Source organism: Desmodus rotundus, chromosome 11 (genome assembly GCF_022682495.2).
Source record: "Desmodus rotundus isolate HL8 chromosome 11, HLdesRot8A.1, whole genome shotgun sequence".
NCBI classification, from domain to species: Eukaryota; Metazoa; Chordata; class Mammalia; order Chiroptera; family Phyllostomidae; genus Desmodus; species Desmodus rotundus.
In genome coordinates, this window is record NC_071397.1 from 54,152,982 (window position 1) to 54,172,334 (window position 19,353).

Below are 19,353 nucleotides of genomic sequence, written 5' to 3' on the forward strand. Positions count from 1 at the left end.
AAGCTATTTCCTCTGCTTGGAACACATAACCTCTTCGTCTAGCTGATTTCTAGTTATCTTTCAGCTCTTGGCTTAGAAAGGTCTTCCTCTAGATAAAACGTTTCTGGCTCTTCCAGTCTAGGTTAGAGACTACACCAAAATTTTCTCACAGTCCCCTGTACTTACGCCATCACAGCACTATTTAAACAAGCAGTTATAATTGAGATTCCTCAATATCCCCTACTGGACCAAAAGATCAATAATGGCAGGAACTGAGAAATAGATCTGTCTCATTCACTACAGTATCTCCAATATCTAGCTCAGCATCTGGCTAGAAATGCAAACGTATTAAAAGACTGAATGAATAAATAAAATTTTGATATTAATACTCAGGCTTTTGGAAGGGCAAAAATGCAAAGCTTATCTACTTCCCAGTAAAACCTAGTTGCATGCTAGTTCAGTTCAGTTCAGTAAGTATTTACTGCTTAGCCACATACGAATAAAAAAGAATATAAGCCAGGGTACAACCCTCAAGGAACATACAGTTTTACAAATCAGACACATAAACACATGAAAGCTAAACAGTGCAAAACCCTGTGGTCTTACATTCCAAGGTATGCTGCATAGAAGAAAGGAGATCAGACAAAGGGTTAGGCAAGTGGTCTTGTAGTAGGATTTGAGCTGAGCCTGAGAGCAAGTAAGGCTGCAGACTTGCAGACAGAAAATAAGAGACAGAAATGTGCTAGACCAGCAGTTCTGAAAGTGCATCTGAAAACACCTTCTTTTCAAGGTCCTTAAGGTCAGAAGTACTTTATAAGTCTAATGTTGTTTGTTTTTTTTACTTTCATTCATTCCCAGTTATACAATGAAGGCTTCCAGAGGCTACATGCCATGTGATACCACAACAGACTGGGTACAGATGCAGGTATGAGAATCCAGCTCTCTTCTATTAAGCCAGACATTAAAGAGATTTGTGAAAATGTAAAACAATGCCACTTATTATGTTTGTGTTATTTTTTAAAAAATAGTTCTTTCTTTAAAATGTTATTTGAGTTAACATATCATGAAATTACTACTATTTTTCAGTAAATTAATATTTAATTTTGTTTGTTTTAACTTCTATGATGATAAGTATTGATATATAACCTACCTAACAAAAGCTCTTCAAGTCCTCAATAAAGTTTTAAGAGTCTAACAGACTATGAAACCAAAAGCTGAGGCTCCCTGAGCTAGTTGTTTTTAAGAGGCGGGTGGGGCACCAGCCTAGACTCTGTGTGCAGAGAAGCGGATGCAGCTGTACTGGACATTAGTTCAGGCACTGCATCACGTAAAACATGTTTAAGGTATAGGTGCAGGCTTTCCTCTCAGTAGAGTTATTTTTACTTACTGCAGAATATAAAAAGAATATTTTCAAATCATTCTTGTTCTTTCACCTAAATACAATGCACACAGCTTCATATTTTTTTGAATTACCATATACAGCTGCATAAGCATATCAAGCATTCTTACAAACCTCAATAGCAACTCCCACATTTGGTTTTTAAAGTATTTGATAAAAATATAATAAAGCCTCATGAAAGAAAGAATATGGCAAATTATTATCCCCCAAAACTTGCTTCCTAGAATGCCAAGGGATCTTATTTTAAATCAAACTGCCCGACAAATCCTGTAGCTTGGAAAACAAAGATACTCACATTCTGCCCTAGAACTTCTGGAAACCTTGAATTCAGAACTACATCTCTCTATGGATTTGAAAGCTCTGTAAACTCTCAAATTCCCACAAGAACCTATTTCCCACCATTTCATGTGCTACCCATAGCTCCCTAAACACAATTAAAGCTGACACAGGTCCTTTCCACCACCTGAAATGATTTCCTCTCTCATCTCCACTTATCCCAAGTTCATCCTTTAGGGGTCAGCCAACTCATCATAGATTCCTTCTGAATTCCTTTCAACTGATCATTATATCCCTCTTTGACTACCTAAAGGACTTTGTTTAAACAAAGTCTCAAAATACAAATTCTATTCTACTTACATTATCATTACTTTTTTATCTCACAGTTTCTCTTAGATCTTAAACTTCTTTGGGGCAGAAACTGTTTTATCAATCTCTATTTCCAGAAGCCCCCTGGAAAGAGCGAAAAAGTGCTGAGGACAATGAGGCTCAGACAAACTGTAATCTGCCCCAGGTCGCGTAGCTAGTGACCAATGGAAAAAGCTGAATTTGAATACCAGGATGCCTGACTCAAAGCCCTTGTTCTTTCTCCCTACCTTGTATTCCTTATGACTATAAATACTCAAGAAATCTGTAAAATTAAATGCAATCAGACTGGCTTTGTTCTTAATCTCAAGGAAACTGAGGTGAAAAACACAGAGAAAATAATTTCTACAACTGCACTTTTGCCACCCTTGGCACCATATCCCTGCCTATCTTACTGTGGACACCAAAGTTAATGTGCAGTTTTCAGGAGACAGCGTCGAGACCAACATCTCTATTCCTGAAGTAGTAAGTATCTATCCCCACCATATTTTTCCTGATTCTTGACTTGCACACAATGGAGCTGTAACTAGTTTAACAGAGTAAGATTTCAATAAATTATTTGTTGAATGTGTGATAAAATTAATCATTTATTCTACTGTCCAGGAACCTGTGTTTACTTCCTCTAGTTCCTCCTCCAATTTCCTCACCATTACTGTCTCAGAGCCATAGCTAACAAATACAACTTATATTGGACTCATGAAACTATGGCTGACAAGTATATTTTGACATAATTTTTTTGGTTTCTGATGTCAAGTACTAAGCAGTTCAATTCTGCCCCAAAGTCATTTCAAAATTATCATGTCCATTCACTCCCTTCACCTAGTTAATGGAAATCCTGAGGTTTGTACTTCATTCCTCCCACTCTCCCTCCTCATCACATTTTACTCTACCCACCCTCCAGCAGTGCCTGCACTAGTCCCTCCCTTGGCCTACCACCTCTTTGAACCTCCTTAGTGACTGCCCCACCTTCGCTCTTAACCCCCAACAGTCTATTCTCCATCTAGTAATCAGAGTAATCTTATAAATCTTATAAAAAGATGAAATAACTGCCCTGACTGTTGTGGTTCAGTTGGTTGGCTGTCACCCTGCAAAGTGAAAGATCGCTGGCTCAATTTCAGGTCAGGGCACATGACTAAGCTGTGGGTTCAGTCCCCAGTAGGGGTGCACATGAAAAGCAACCAATCGATATTTTTCTCCCTCTCTTTCCCCCCCTTTACCCTAAAAATATATATATGATTTTATTTGTTTATTTTTAGAGAGAGGGGAAGGGAGGGAGAAGGAGAGGGGGAGAGACATCAATCAGCTGCCTCTCACCCTCCCCCAATTGGGGACCTGGCCCACAAACTAGGCATGTACCCTGACGGGGAATCAAACTGGCAACCTTTTGGTTTGCAGACCAGCACTCAACCCACTGAGCCAAACCAGCCAGGGCTAAAAAAATATTTTTAAAAAAAGATGAAATAACTGTTACTCCCTTGGTTAAAATACTTTAATAGCTTCCATTACACTTCTAATAAAATAAAAACTCTTTACGAAGGAATTCCTTGCAGTATCCTTCATGACCGGCCCATCCACCTCTTAATTTCAGCTCATCCTACTCTCTCCCAGCACACCACACTCCAGCCATACTGGTCTTTCTTGATCACTGTGACCAAAATGTTATCAGTTATTTCTACAATCTGTTCCTTTCCTTTTTTTAAAAAAGTTATTATATTGTTGTTCAATTACATTTGTCTGCATTTTCTGCCCCCTCACTGTTCCTTTCCTTTTTAGCACTTATCAAAACTTATTATATATTTGCTTATTTTTGTCTGCCCCCCCACCATACTCTAAACCCCAAAAGGCCAAGATAAAATGTCTTTGTTTTACCACTACATATCAAATAAAGTATAAAACCTAGCATGTGATAGGCACTTAATATTTTTGAATGAAGAAACTGCTTCCCTATTACTCTTAATTTGTATTAACATTATATATTGTCTACACATTAGATAGATAACAAAGTATCTAATTAATATATAATACATTACTATTTTATAATAAAGAACTTGGCTGCCCTTTATCCCACGTTCCTGAGAAGTACTCACTAACTCCCTGGATATCCAGAGTAGCTGAAGTGTCCTTTCAATTCATGTTGGGCCCCTGGACCACACTTGATAGCTTATGTTAACAAAGTTAACAAAGTGTCTTTTATACTCATTGTGGGTGCCTAGACAGATTACGCTAATGAAATGACTGGGGATGGGAGCCAGGCATGCCATAAGGACCAACCGTGTGATTAGAGGGCTGGAGTACTGGAGACTGAGTTAAATCCTGTGGCCATGCTTATGCAATGAAACCCCAATAAAAACTCCAGACATCAAAGCTGCAATGAGCTTCCCTGGTTAATAACACTGCATATTGTTACACATCAGCGTGCCAGGAAGGTGATGCATCCTGACCCCACAGGAAGAAGATACAGAAGCTGCATTTTTAGGACCTTCCCAAACCCATACTATGTGTGTGTGTCTCTCTCTTCTTCTTCTTTTTTTCTTTTTTTTGCTGTAATAAAACTGTAATTGTAAGGTTAGCACTTTCCTGAGTTCTCTGAATCCTTGTAGCAAATTATTGAACCAAAGAGGGCAGTAGAAACCCCTGAGTTTATAGTCAGTTGTTCAGAAATGTGGGTGGCCTGGGAACCCCTGAGCCTGAGGATGGTGTGTGAAGTGAGGGCATCTGGTGGGGGCACTGAGCCCTCACTCTTGTAAGGTTAGCCTCATTCTAGGTAGTGTCAGAACTGCACTACCATTACATAACAAATAACAGATATCATTTCATAAATATGTGTCAGGCATTACACAAGTATTTTTACACATATTATTTCTAAATCTTTAGAAAACATCTCAGCCTCACAACAACTGGACATGATAGAATGGTTTTCCTAATTTTTTAAGTAAGGGAACTAAGGAGTAAAATCCACATAGACAGTAAGCAGCTCAGGTGGAGCCCAAATTCAAACTCAGCACTATCTGACTCAAAAGCCCACAATGTAGCCACTACCCTCACCAGTTTCTCATTACTGGTTATGTACATACAACACAGGATAGCTGCCAAAGAATACACGGCACGTGTACCGAGAGGCGACCATAAAATCTAAGGTATTCTTTATGAATTTATGAACTCTTTATACCAAATAAAAAATATTACAGTTTAATACAAATTTCTTTAGCAACTGCTTAACTTACTTGTTTGCGTTTTAGAAACATGTTTCTGGAGAAAATCAACTATCTGAACCAAAACCTTCTTATTACAATGCGTTGATAATTTTTCATCACACTCGTAACACCTGAAAACAAAATTTAAGCAAATATTATGAAAGTATTTTCAATAATTTTGTACATCAGGTAATAAAGTTGGTGTTTATCTACTTTTGTCTTTAAATTATGGTGAGGCACCAGGAGAGTCTAGAGAAATAAGCAGTGGACGGTCCATACAAAGCCTCAGTACTCGAATTAAAGTTTTGGTAGTTTACCCTAAGTGTAATGGAATGCCCTAAGGGATTTTCAAGGAGGAGAGTGATATGATCCCATTTAAATTCAAAACTATCACTGACTAATGTCAAATTGGAGGGCATCAGGAATACGGGCAGATACGGACCGAAAGGGCGGATCTGGAGAAAAATGAACACGTTTATCTAATATATTTTCAGGTATCAAATGACTGAATGAGATTTAAAAGATAAGGGATAAGGGAGAGCAAAGTGTCAAAATAACTGCCATGAGAAGGGAGACGTGGATGAGGGCATGCCAGTGATTCTCAAACAGGAACAATTTTGTCCCCCACAGGACATCTGGCAATGTTTTGAGACCATTTTGGTTGTCACACTGGGGAAGCAGCTACTGGCATCCGGTGGGTAGAGCGGCCAAGGATGCTGCTAGACATCCTGTAATGTCCAGGGCAGTCCACTCACAAAAAGAATTATCGGCTCAAATGACAACAGTACTGAGATTGAGAAGTCCTGGTTTAAAGGAAACAAGACTAGCTGTGGGCTGTAATGTTTAAAGCTAGGTGAAAGATACAGAAAAAATCACTACCTATTTGTCTACTATTGTTAAAAGGTTAAAAAAATAAAATAAAATAAATGGGAAGAAAATAAGTGCCAGCCTCTGGCTTGAATACTTAAGTGATGGCGGATCCACTTACCAAGGTGGGAAAGACTGGATGAGATTAGTGTTTTATTTTGTTTGAGACTTATTTGGGAAGAAGAGGTTAGAGAACAATTTTCAAAAACACATACCTTTTCAGAAAACAACCCTCCACTAAGTTTACTCATTAGTGCATATAGTATTAATAAAGGTTTCTTCTATATATTATCATTACCTGTATCCTTTATCTTCATGAGGCCCAATGATCAAATAAAAACATGTGTTTAAAAGCAATGAAAGTTTTATAAATGTATTATACCAACACTAACTTACATATTCACAGTCTTCTTACATATAACTCTTAGTGGTCCTGGAATCAATGGCCGTGAACTAGGTCAAATGTTTACTAAGTCAAATATTGTAAACTAGTCAATTATTTACTAAGTGTCTACTATATCACTTGCACACAGAAATAGATACATAGATAAATCCATGAAGGAAATGAGTCACAGAAAACATTCCCAAAACACGTTTTCCATAGGCTATGATGGAATTTAAAAAATTTAGTTACCACGCTTACATTATAATACATGGTCAATATATACAGATGTAACTATTGCCACAAATACAAAAAATGTAATTGCTCATTTTCAAAGTATTAAAATGTTAAATTTTTACTGCAATTACAATTTAATGTTTATTTGTTATAAAATATAATGTAACTTTAAGAGTACAAAAATAAATAAATAAAAACTGCACAATGACAGGGGATTTGGAGAAAAAAAGGACAGCTCAAAATAAGTTAATTCTACTTGTTTCCATTAGAAATAACATAAAAAATTAATCGAGCATACACTACAAGCCAGGCACTGTTCTAAGTGCTTCATGTGTATTTTCTGGTTTAATTCCTCACAACAATAAAAAAAAGTATTATCATTTTTGAAATAAACAGCTTTATAGAAGTATAATATTTTCTTTTTACAGATGAGGAACATTTTGGAAGCAGTCATTCATATGAGGTCTGTCCAGAAGGTATCCAGCCATGTTCTATGAAAAACAGACATTTACTGAAGAAGATACCGTATTTTGGGGACTATAAGATGCACTCCCCCCGTCCCCAAATTTGGGAGGAATATGGGGGTGTGTCTTATAGCCTGAACATAGTTACATTTACATTGATGAAATATTATGTTATTTATTTTATTAAATATTTTACCACATTTTTTGCTTCAAATTTTTTTTCCTATTTTCCTCCTCTAAAACCTAGGTGCCTCTTATGGTCTGAAAAATACGGTACAAGATACAAGAAACATTGTACATAGGAAAATGATGCCTCAGTCCCCTTCAAAGCAGGCACCTTGAAACCTCACACAGTTCTCCCAGTCACCATCAGCTGCCTCATTGTATTTTCCCTCAATCTCATAGATGGTCTGAAATCTCTTCCCTTTCAAAGGTGATTTTAGTTTTGGGAAAAGCCAGAAGTTACAGGGCACCAAATATGGACTGTAGTGGGGCTGAGTCACCTGGGTGATTTGATGTTTTGTCAAAAAGACTCTGCATGAGACTCGATGCATGAACAGGAGCATGGTCATGATGAAGCTGCCAACCACCAGTTGCCCATAGTGTGGACTTTCGAATCATCTGAATAGTTTCCACGGAGTAATGTTCAAGCTTAATGCAAAATTTGATGCAGATTTGTTGCTATCCTCAGTCATTTTGAATGAGACCATCACACAGTACACATACTCACTCAACAGCATCTATCACCCCGACTGACTAGTACAGTGAAGTCATCATTGTTCACACATGTACACCCCAGGCCACTCCCTTTGGCTGCCAGGTTACATGGATGTCACCAAACCGTTCTCATTATATTAGCAATGGCTGGGCTTTTTCCAGACAGACCTCGTATATTAACTTGAAGTGTTAATCAGTGCCCCTTAACCTTGGTTAGACATGAGAATCATCAATGGAACTTAAAAATACAGAAGCCCTGACTTAATAGGGGACCACTGGCACCTATGGGGTTATAAAATTCCACCTGTGTGATTCTAACTGAAATCAGAGGTAAGAAACAACTGTGCTAATAATAATTAATATCTATTAAAGCAGTATCAAATCCACAGTCTAGCAATACTTTGTTAGCCATAATTATCAAATCTATAACATTCCTTTCTTTTTTCAGGTTTTTCCTTATTTCAGGCTAGCCCTCTCTTTAATCCAAATTAGTGAAGTTTTCTATTGAAATTATTAAACTTTTTAACATTTAAGAATTAGATGGGGGGAAATCAAGAAAATTTTAAAAATTTAAAACTTTTTTAAAAAGAAATAAATAAAAGGGAAAAGAAAATAGCCATGATCTTTAAATTCTATATCAATGCAAGTAACAAACTTGAATTTCTTCCTTTAAAAGAGAAATAATTCCCTTGCAATACCCCCAAATGTGATTTAAATTATTTTTATTATAATATAACTCTAATACATCCACTCACAAAATTCAATAAAATCATCGCCCTTCTTTTGAAAGCAAAGTTATATAAATAAATACAAATTACAAAATCAATTACATAATAACTAGCAATGCTTTGTTGCTGAAATAAGTAATGAAATTATCAGACCATAATTATGACCCTAAGAGCTACAACATCAATTCTGACACAGATTGACTTGAGATGGGACTATTCTGTCAGCTACCACTCGGTTCTCCCACTACTTCTTCCTATTTCAGCTGTCCTCAAACTGCGGTCCCCAGACCAGCAGGACTGGCAACACCTGGAGACTACAGAGAGGCAATTTCTCAGGCCCTAGCTTAAAACTACCAAATCAGAATCTGTGGGCCTGGGACCCAGCTATGTACTTCAATGAGCCCTCCCAGTGATTCTGAGGCACCCCACAGTTTGATGCCATCGCTTCTTTTAAGACTAGAGAGGAATGTTTATTGATCTGCCACCAGAGGCATCATCTCTCACTCCCCTGGCTCCAATGCATATTAACATCCCTCTATTCTTTCCTCCTTCTCTCCAGTACTATTACTTGGGACCACCACCAACAAAAACACAAATGCAGCAACCATCCAACCCTGTGGCTGAGTTAAAGTATAAGATGATAATCTGTCCTACAGGCCAAAATAATCCTGATTTTAGAAACCTGAAATAAAAATACAAAGTTAAAATATTTTTGTCTTAAAGAAAATTTGAAGACTCCTGACAATTCATTTAAGGAACTCTAGGTGTCTATAAATTCCAATAGAAAACTTTTGTTGTAAAATACACTGAAAATTTTTCAACAGTGTCCGCCTAACCACTGAAGCAATGTGGTGTGCTGAGAAGAGAAAGGGAATCTTGTATTAGTGCCTGGATTTTTGTTTTGTTACCACAAAAGGGCAAATGGTATCTAGTGTCCTTATACATAAAGTGAGGGAACTGGACTTGATTCCCAACCGAAGCTACATAGTATTAACAGAATCGCCTAAAAAGTTCCCTTTTCCTTGAAGAAAATCACCAAACCACTTGACTGATTCAAGTACCTTCCTCCTCCAGAACTCTGGGTCCTGTATTAGAATTTCATTACAAAAAATAACTGGAAGGAATGTTTCCTGACTGCACAAAGAAAATGTTAAAGAAAAGTAGAGGGATGACTAATTTTTTTCTTATTTAAAATCTGTACTCATGTTTTCCATAGGTTGTATTCAGGCTAAAAAACATAAGCTGGTATAATATCTTTAATTATTTTACCTGTGGAACTAAAAAAAGGATATTTTTATAGTGGACATAAGTACAAAATCTAACTTACCATATAATCCACGTGTTCAGACTAATTATAATACAGTGAAGCTCTGCTCTCCAGCTCTTGAAGTGCTTCAGTGAATGCTGGCTTTCTGAGTTCTTACCACATCCCTAAAGATGAGCAGAACACTATTTGTATGATTTACAAATACATTTGTTTCCAATTAACCAAAATTTAAAACATACTCAAACTAAAAAAAACTTACAAATAGAAATACATAAAGACCCATCTAGATATGAGAACCATTGCTAGTGGGTTAGATTGCCTTTCAAGTTTTTATAAACCACACTTTCTGAACAAAATATTCCCTTTACTTTATCTTAAACATTTCTAAGCTCAGTCTTACAGAGTTCTACCAAAACATGGAATAAATTTACCTTAAGTTCTAAACATTGCTAACAATCAAACTCAAAATAAGCATTAAGGAAAATATTTAAGGCAAACTCACACATGAAAACCATTTTTCTCACCTGAAAGCCACACTTGAGGCACAACCAAATATCAGAAGAAAGTCCAGGCTGTCCGTCATAGAATCTTCTTTCTTTTAAACATTCTGAGCAAACTGACCACAGATTCTCAGCTATTGCTTTTTTCACATGATTCACATTGACAGCATGACTTACGTGTTGGCAAGTGAAACCTACTGAACGAGACAAAACAAAACTTGAGCGTTTGCTTTGCTAAACCAAAATGCTACCATCAGTAAGCAAAGTCACTGACATTAAAATGCTGTAACTGAAAAGCACTGAGATACATACTGCATGACTCCATTTATAAAACATTTGTAAAACAACATAATTTCAGAGTTTGAGAACAGACTGGTGATTACCAAAGGCTGCAGATGGAGAGAAAGAGTGGTCGCAACAGACAGACATAAACTTCCAGGGGTGATTTAGCAGTCAAGTAGCTTCATTGTGGTGGTTATAGAAAGCAACACATGTAATAAAACTGCAAAAAGCTATGAATGCATGTGTGTACACACACGAATGCATGTGTGTCTGGTGAAATCTGAATAAGCTCTAAGGATGGTCCCAACATCAGGTTTCTGGTTCCGATACTGTACTGTAGAAATACAGTACTTTAAACCAGGAAAGGTTAGGTGAAGGGTAAATGGGACCCCCTTGTATATTTCTTTGTACCTTCCTATGAATCTAAAATTAGTTCAAAAACAAAAGTTTAATAAATAAATAAAATAAAGGAGATTATTTATTGGGCAGCTACAATGTGTCTAGCATTTTAAATATACTTTGTTTCTCTTAAGATGCACACACAGCCCTGCCCAGGTAGTTCAGTTGGTTGGAACGTGGTGCCATACACCAAAAGGTTACAGGTTCAATCCCCAGTCAGGGCACATGCCTAGGTTGCAGGTTCTCTCCCCAGTCACGGGGTGCATATGGGAGGCAACCAATCGATGTTTCCCTCTCTCATTGATCTCTCTCTCTCTCTCTCTCTCTCTCTCAAACAATAAACATATCCTTGGATGAGGATTTAAAATAATAATAAAAACTTACTGGCCCAAGAATTGCAACCTTACATCAAAGAATGAGTAATCGAAGAAAAATCAGATGCAAATTCTATGAGAAGATAATATAAGAGAAAGGAAGAAAGGAAATGGAAAATCATGCAGAGCAATCACTGCTACGAAATAAAAACAGAAAACAGAAGCAAACACTCTAGCATGAGGTGGCACAACACTAGGAAGTAACTGGCAGAGTTCAGGAAAGAAGAGGAAGAAAAAAATAATAAAACCACAAAAATGAAGGCAAAACTAAAGCCCATAAAGTAACACAGACACTGATGAAAACACAATAAAGGATAAAAATAAAAACAGCAAGCAAAATGAAAAGGAAACAGGAGTTTCAGAGGATTTTAGGAAAAACGTTCATAAGCGAAGACAGGCAAAGGAGTTAACACAATATCAGAATCCCTGAAGAAAATCTTATTAACAGAATAGAATATTTAAACACAAAATTTAGACTTCCTTCAATACAGCAATCTAGCAATCCTGAAACACTATCTAGGTTAAAACCATAAGTATATTAAAAACATCTTTTTAAATGAAAAGATGAACAAACTGGTAAGAAAGTAAAGAAAATCCTCCAAGTCCATGAGAAAGAGGACGACAACAACAAAAATAAGCTAATTCTAATTACTTTATAAACTAAACAAAATCTCAATAAAAACACCAACAGCATTTTTTTGGAACTAGACAGATGATTTTTAAAGTTCACACAGAAAATGGTAAAAATAAAGAGAAAAGAATTTATTAATTAAAAGCATACTGTTTAACCACTATGCTGTACAAACTAATACAAAATATTGAATGTAAACTGTAATTAAAAAATAAATTGAAAAAACATATCGTTATTTCTTCTCTACAGCAATCTTTAGGATGCTAGATAGCACAGTTTACCAGCAATGTCATCTGAAGAGTCGTCATCGTGAGGTACAGAGGGCCTTTTGCTTCTTTTGGCTTTCTCAGCTAGAACTTTGGATGGCTCTTTCACCCGCATCTGTTACTTACTGAAAAGGTGAGGGGGGGAAAAATGAAGATGGTTTAATCTCAAAATTAAAATTTTATGTATTTTACTTAATGCATATTAAAATTGATATTACTTCAATTGTAATTGGTCTACTAAATCAACAAAGGAAAAACAGGGGAGAGTCAGCTAGATCCAAAAAAATCTTTATTAAACCAATATACAAATGGCACTTTACATTTGACTTTTACCAACTACTCCCTAGATACATGCTGTCTAGGCTAATGAAAAAACTGAAGTTCTGATCCATGGAACAAGTGCCACTGCTGGGTCATGTGTTCCCCTTGCCCTTTCTCCTGTCCCACCACCTAGAAGATAGTAAGAGTTGGTAAAGCCACGTGCCAAGCATAGTAGAGCCACCCCATCTTTGTTTTATGACCTAGAGCTACACTTCTGAGAGAGAAAGAAATTTCTATCTTTTAAAACTATTGTATTTTTCCCACTTTTTTATTGTGAAAAATTTTTAACTTCCACAAAAGTTAAAAGAACAGTATGATGAATATCCATATACTATCTAGATTCCACATCTAGAACATTTTGCATATTTATTTATATAAATATCAATGTACATATATACATGTATGTATGTTTTTGCTGAACTATTTGAAAGTTACAGACAGCATGTATCTCTTAAGAATAACAATATTCTATATAATCACATCATTATCACATCTAAGAAAATTAATTAATTCCTTTATATCAGGGGTGTCAAACTCATTTTCACCAGAGGCCGCATGAGCCTTGCAGTTGCCTTCAAAGGGCCAAATGTAATTTCAGGACTATATACATGTAACTACTCCTTAATAGTTAAGTGAAAGCTTGGCACTGGCACCATGTAGAAACAAGGTGCCGGGCCAGATAAAACAAGGTGGAGGGCCGCATTCGGCCCACGGGCCTTGCGTTTGCCACCTCTGCCTTATATGATCTCATATCCTATCATATCCCAATTTCTTCAGCTGACCCAAAAGGGTTTCTATACCGGTTTTGTGAATAAGGATTCAATCAAGGCTTATACTTTGTACTGGTTATGTCACTTTAGTACCTTTTAATCTACAACTGTTCGTCCCATCAAAAATGGAGTTAACAGTGCCTTACTTTCCCAAGACACTGGCTTTTTTTTTATGATTTTATTTATTTCTTCTTAGAGAGGGGAAAGGGAGGGAGAAAGAGAGGGAGAGAAACATTGATGTGTGAGAGATACATCAGTTTCCTCTTGCACGCCCCTAATTAGGGAGCTGGCCGGCAACCCAGGCATGTATCCTAAAGGAGTATTGATTGAACTGGCAACCTTTTGGTTTGCAGGCTAGCACTCAATCCACTGAACCATACCAGCCAGGGCAAGACACTCGCTTTTTTAAGATATCAGGGCGTGCATGAGTCACCTTGGAGATTTTGCTAAAATGTAGCTTTTGAGTAAACAAGACTGGCACAGAACCTGAGATTCCACTGGTCTAACGAGATCCCAATGGGAAGACATTGCTGGGGGTCGACAGGCCACACTTTCAGTAGCAAGGCTGTACAATATTCCATACTGAATTTTACTCTTCCTTCATGGCATTATTTACCACTTTCTCTTATATTTCTATAAACTCAGTTAATTCTAAAGATTTTAGATACAAGTTAAGCATTTTTTAAAACCACTATAGAGACTTTGGAGTCTCTATAAAAGTAGCTCAGAACCCTGGCTGGTGTGGTTCAGTGGATTGAGAGCCAGCCTGCAAACTGAAAAGTCGCTGGTTTAATTCCCAGTCGAGGCACACGCCTGAGTTGTGGGCCAGGTCCCCACCTGGAAGTGTGCAAGAGGCAACAGATCAATGTATTTCTCACACATCAATGTTTCTCTCCCTCTCTTTCTCCCTCCCTTCCCCTCTCTCTAAAAATAAATAAAATCTTAAAAAATAAAAATAAAAAAGTAGCTTAGCCTAAATTCTACCTAATATCACCCTGCTCCATAGCTAAACTACACTGTAACTTTCATGGTTATTTGTTTATTTGCTCTTATTGATCAAGGTGGAAGAATCTTTCAATTCAGTCATAAATTCTGAATCTTGATTTAATCATACCATGTCCCAAGTAACGGAGCTTTTGAATTTACCATTTTATGAGTCATTTCTTTAAGTCAAGGATCATCATATTGAGCTGAGCCACAACAAATTAAGGCCTTCAGAGTCACAGAGATGCACAAGGCCTTCAAATTTCCTTGACCACCATGTCATTTCTGAATGCCTTCTCCCTCCACCCTTCCCTATCTGCTTAGCCCTATAGTTCCACTTTGCAAAAATCACTAATTCAAGTCTTCCATTCTCTGATCACAACTTCAAGTTCTTCCAGTTTGCTTGACCAGCCACTCCTACTCGTCCTTAGTGCCCAGGCTGACAAGAGGTTGCATGTCAAGAAATGCTTCCACGATCACGACAGCACGGCTGGGAAAAGGGGGCGTGGCAAATGGGAGTGCTGATTCCTTAAGCTTCATTTGGAAGTGACACCTGTCATGCCTGCTCCTATTTCAGTGGCCAAAACTAGTCATACAGCCAGCCACATCTAATCTCAGGTAGACATGGGGCAGGGTGTTAGGGTATGTACGAAGAGAGCAGCGTTATTGTGTATGCAGGAGGAACAGGATATGTGTGTACAGCCTGAATGAGCATGTCACCCCTCTAACAGAACCCCAATCCTAGGTGAACACAATTAACCACTTTCTCCATGTCTGCATTCAAACAGGCTGGAGAAAGTCTTATGAGAACGTGGAGTGGGTCCACTAAATTCATACACAATCTCAAATGGATCAAGTAATCCCATTATCTACTATACCTGGTCAACTTACCTTCTCCTCACACAGCCATTTGAAACCTTTTTCACTTTGCCAAACCTCCAACTCCCCCATCTCCATACCCCGTAAAATACAATCTAGTTTTCTACTTTACTGAAAGAGACATAATCAGATGACAAATCCTATCCCCCCGCCCCCGTCCACCTTACATACAAACTCCAATTATTTGAACTTGAGTCCTGAAAAGAGACAGATGTAACTAAAAGAATCCAGGGGTGGAAATGGCTCATAAGAAACTGGTCAGATTGTTTTCCCAACTGCACATATAAACTCTTGATAAAGAGCATTAACATATAGATAATGCTTGTAGAATTAAAAAAAAAAAAAAAAAAAACAGGTATTTGACCTAGAATCTGTAAAAGTCCTGGGCCTTTTTTCAAAAACATTGACTCAAACTTAACTTGACAATGTCAAGTCAATTTCCAGTGTTTTTTCTGACATATACAATATATCTAAACATACAGAATAATTTTGGACAGTAACCCACTGTTTAGCAATCACAAATCTGTGTAGGTTTCTTTTTCAATTTCCCTTTAAAGCAAAAAGAAATGAGTTCAATTGTTAGAGCTTCAGATACTTTCTATCATCAACAGTGTCTGGGGAGTTCCAAGACCACCCTCTCGTTTGGAGATTCTCACACACACACACACAACTCAGCATATAGCTAGTTGTACTATCAGGGAACGTTTTTTACTGCAATGTAGTATGAACACACAGCCCGATCATAATGGGAAAAGACACAGGTAAGCCTGCCATTTGCAGGCTTCCTTAACATTGTCTCCCTCTCAGAAGGGCGTCTGCACAATGTTTTTGCCCAGGGAAGCCGGTTATAGACTCCTGGGCCCAGAATTTTTAAGGGAGCTGGTAACTTCAGCACAAACCATACTACTACTCCCACATGCCAAACAGGGGCTAACCTTGCAAGCAGCCTTTTTAAGAATAGCAGACTCGGGCCTACCATGCTCTTTTCAGCACAAATACTTTCTGACCATTTTTCTCGTGTGGTTTCCCAGCTAAAGTTTTCAGTTTTCAACCTCAGCATTACTTTAACACGTCTTTCCTTTAATGTAGGATGTACAACTAAGTTGATGAGAAATGTTTAATTTTTTAAGCAGTTTATGCACACAAAAGCCCATATTAAAAAAAAAAACTTTTTGTTTTGCTACTCTTGGGCAATTACTTTCAATGGCGGGGAGAGTGAGGGGGGATTGGGACACAGCCGTCCTTTTAGATACCAGACTCAAAAAGGTGAACATCACTTACATTGTTTTACTGAGCATCACACTCGGTTCTAAGCATTTCGAAAATACTAAGCCCACTTAATCCTCACAACCACCTTATGAGATAGGTTACTATTATTTTCCCATTTTACACTTGAAGAACCTGAGACCCACAGAGGCTGAGTGACGCGCAAGCGTCCCAGGGCCAGGAAGGGCGGTGGGGATCTGGACCCAGACGGCCGTCTCCAGGGCTTCCCGTGCTGCACAGTGCTGCCAGAAGCCCGTGGTTAGACCCGCTCCCTCCGTCACTAACAAAAACATCCCTAGCGCCGGAGGGAGGCCAGATAGGTGTCCCTCGGCCGCGCGCCTCGGCCTGGGTGACGCGGCCCCTCCCAGGCGGCCCCGCTGCTTCCCTCGCTCCCCCGGCAACTCCGGCCGCCGCCCGGACACCCGGACATCGGGCCGGCTGGGATCACGCGGCCCTCGGTGACCTCCTGGCGCCCCCAAGGATCGGGAACACGGGAGGGTGTGGGGGCTTCTCTCCCAAGCGCATCGCCCCACTTGGGGCTGGGGTCGCGAAAACCAAGACCGACAAACTGTGCGAACCCAGAACCGAACCCCCAACTCACCCCGCGAGACCGAGCCTCTGCGTCTACATCAGAAAAGACTGCGCCTGCGCGGCCGGCCCTCCGGGCGGCAGGGGCGGGGCCTCCAGTGACAGCCCGGAAGTCTGGGCGCGCTAGGGGCCGCCCCTCGGGGGGCAGTGCGCCCTGAGAGGGGCGTGGACTGGGCGGGTCCGGATGGGCGGGCCCGGGTCTGCTTTCCTCATCGTTCTCCAGGTGGGCAGAGCCAGGTAAGCGCAGCCCGGTAGGCGCCCACAAATCTTAAAATAATAGCGGTGGACTCCCAGTTGGATTCGAATAGTAGCCTGGAGCGCACAGCTCTAGTCTTCCCCGAGTCGGGATTAAGCCTCACTTGTCGCCGCGCGCCTGCTGGGACAGCCTCCTACTTCCCTCCGTCACACTCTTCCGTACAATTGTCACATCTGACAGCCACCGTACAGCACTTTGCTTTTTTCATTACCGTTGCCTTATCTTTCTCACTTCCTTACTGGACAGGAAATTTCCTGATCTACACCTATACCTCTTGGAATTTTGATAACCCCTTCAGGTGGTCTGCACATTGCACCTGCTCAGTAAAAGTAGGTGGTTTGAAAACATTTTGCTTGAACTGAGGCAGGAAAGTCAGCATAGGGAACAGAGGCCCCCCAGGCTCTACTCCTCCCCTGCCCTTCTAGGTTAGGGCACTGCGGGTGTGACGATTGGCTAGACGGCTGTCCCCTTACTGCCCCCCTCCCAATTTTCTGGGGTAAGAAATGTTTGATACAAAAGAAAACCAGTCTCAGCCAGAATTAGCAGCCACGTTGACCTGCATCACAGTTTTCAGGCCGCTCTGCGCTCCAGACAGCCACCCTCCAGAGAGGAGGGACTGCGACTGGCTGCTCCACGAACCCCGTCCCAGCGTCGGAGACCACGAGCCACCCCCACTCCCTCCCCTGGCCCAGAGCTGATAGAAGCCTCCACCCAGACCCTTTGGTTAGACTCACTTCCTGAGTTCGCCCGCGCTCGCCTCTTTCTTGAGTGTGTCACCTTAATAAATTTGCTGTGCTTTGCTGAATCGGCCTCGATCTTGAATTTTTTTCCTGCGGGGTGACAGGAATTTGGACACTGTCACTAGGATGTAGCCTCCCTTGGCCTCCCTGTGAGCCCTCAGGCATCGTAATGGTATGCAAACATCAACGCTAGTTACGGATAAACTCTTCCAGTCTTTCAGTCTTTCAAAGTTCTTCAGCAGGGAGTCAGGTTTGGCCTTATGGATAGTGCCCTGGTTTTATGAGTCAAAAGATAATAGAGATAAGCCAAAAATGTGTGACTTTTCCTTTAAAACTCTAATTGATTTCTTGCACAGTAGTTAAAATTATTTCCATGTAGAGAACTTGACTAAAGGAGATTACTAAATATTTATGTTTTGTGCATGGAAGCCATTTATTCCACCAAATATAACCAAATACATATGCCAGTCACTGTGTTAGGTACAGGGATATAGAACTATATTTTGTAGTAAAGAAATTTCTCCCCCTAGGAAAAAGAAAATATTCCCCAATAAATATAGGTTATGTTGTGCTGTAATTTTGAAGTCTAAATTGTCTACTTCATAAATTAATAGTTTTCATTTATTTTAACATCAGGTATGAAACAGAACATGGAGGGGGAAAAGACATGCAAACTTGAGCAATCTAGATAATTTGCTTATAACATTGTATTACAGTATGAGCAGATTGCAATCATCATTCCAAAATTTGGAATGAGTTAGAGAAAATTGCCTAACACTAAGTTTTTATTTCTGATATTCTTCGAATTATTTATCTTTTCATTTAGTTGAAAGTAAAATTTACTATTTGATGGATTTCTCAAAGGAAGGAAATAATTTTTAAATAGTACCCAGTACCCAGTAAATATATTTTCAGTGTTATTGCAAAGACATTACGCAAAACATAAAAATGCAAATTTGTGTAAAATCAGCTAACTATATATTTCAAAAATGTTAAGTATTTGTTTGAAAATGAAACAAATTATTTTCATATTTGTATGAAAACAATAATTCATATCAACTTAGCATTAGAAGACCTCTCCCAGAAAGTTAAATGATTTCTTTCCCTTTCATCCCACCAAAAACTTTGCTGACTCTCTCTGAAGGAAGAACTTGGACACTATCTGAGAAGCAACCTCTTTTGACAAGATCTTTTTGCTCTAACCACTCTTAAATAAACCAA

The 19,353-nt window shown here is 39.0% G+C and overlaps 1 protein-coding gene and 1 long non-coding RNA gene across 7 annotated transcripts in view; one reads left to right on the forward strand and one right to left on the reverse strand.

Annotated features, from left to right (window-relative positions):
- The window catches only part of USP45 (ubiquitin specific peptidase 45), a 65,131-nt gene extending 47,917 nt beyond the window's left edge, over nucleotides 1-17,214 (reverse strand). For 2 of the 6 annotated variants that reach the window (XR_006654175.3, XM_024551754.3), the window contains exons 1-5: nucleotides 17,150-17,214; nucleotides 12,344-12,453; nucleotides 10,401-10,573; nucleotides 9,937-10,040; nucleotides 5,245-5,345 (exon numbers count right to left, since the gene is read on the reverse strand). Coding sequence is in view for 5 of the 6 variants with exons in the window: in XM_024551754.3 (XP_024407522.2) it covers nucleotides 5,245-5,345; nucleotides 9,937-10,040; nucleotides 10,401-10,573; nucleotides 12,344-12,443 (478 nt within the window). In the remaining variant the exon portion in view is untranslated. The other 4 variants (XM_024551755.3, XM_053913764.2, XM_045188630.3 and 1 more) reach the window with 4 other exon arrangements.
- Nucleotides 17,215-17,259: 45 nt separating this feature from the next.
- LOC128779502 (uncharacterized) lies at nucleotides 17,260-18,197 on the forward strand. Its single transcript, XR_008425477.1, has 2 exons — nucleotides 17,260-17,373; nucleotides 17,960-18,197. It is a non-coding gene; the product is annotated as an uncharacterized lncRNA (long non-coding RNA).
- The last annotated feature ends 1,156 nt before the right edge of the window (nucleotides 18,198-19,353 follow it).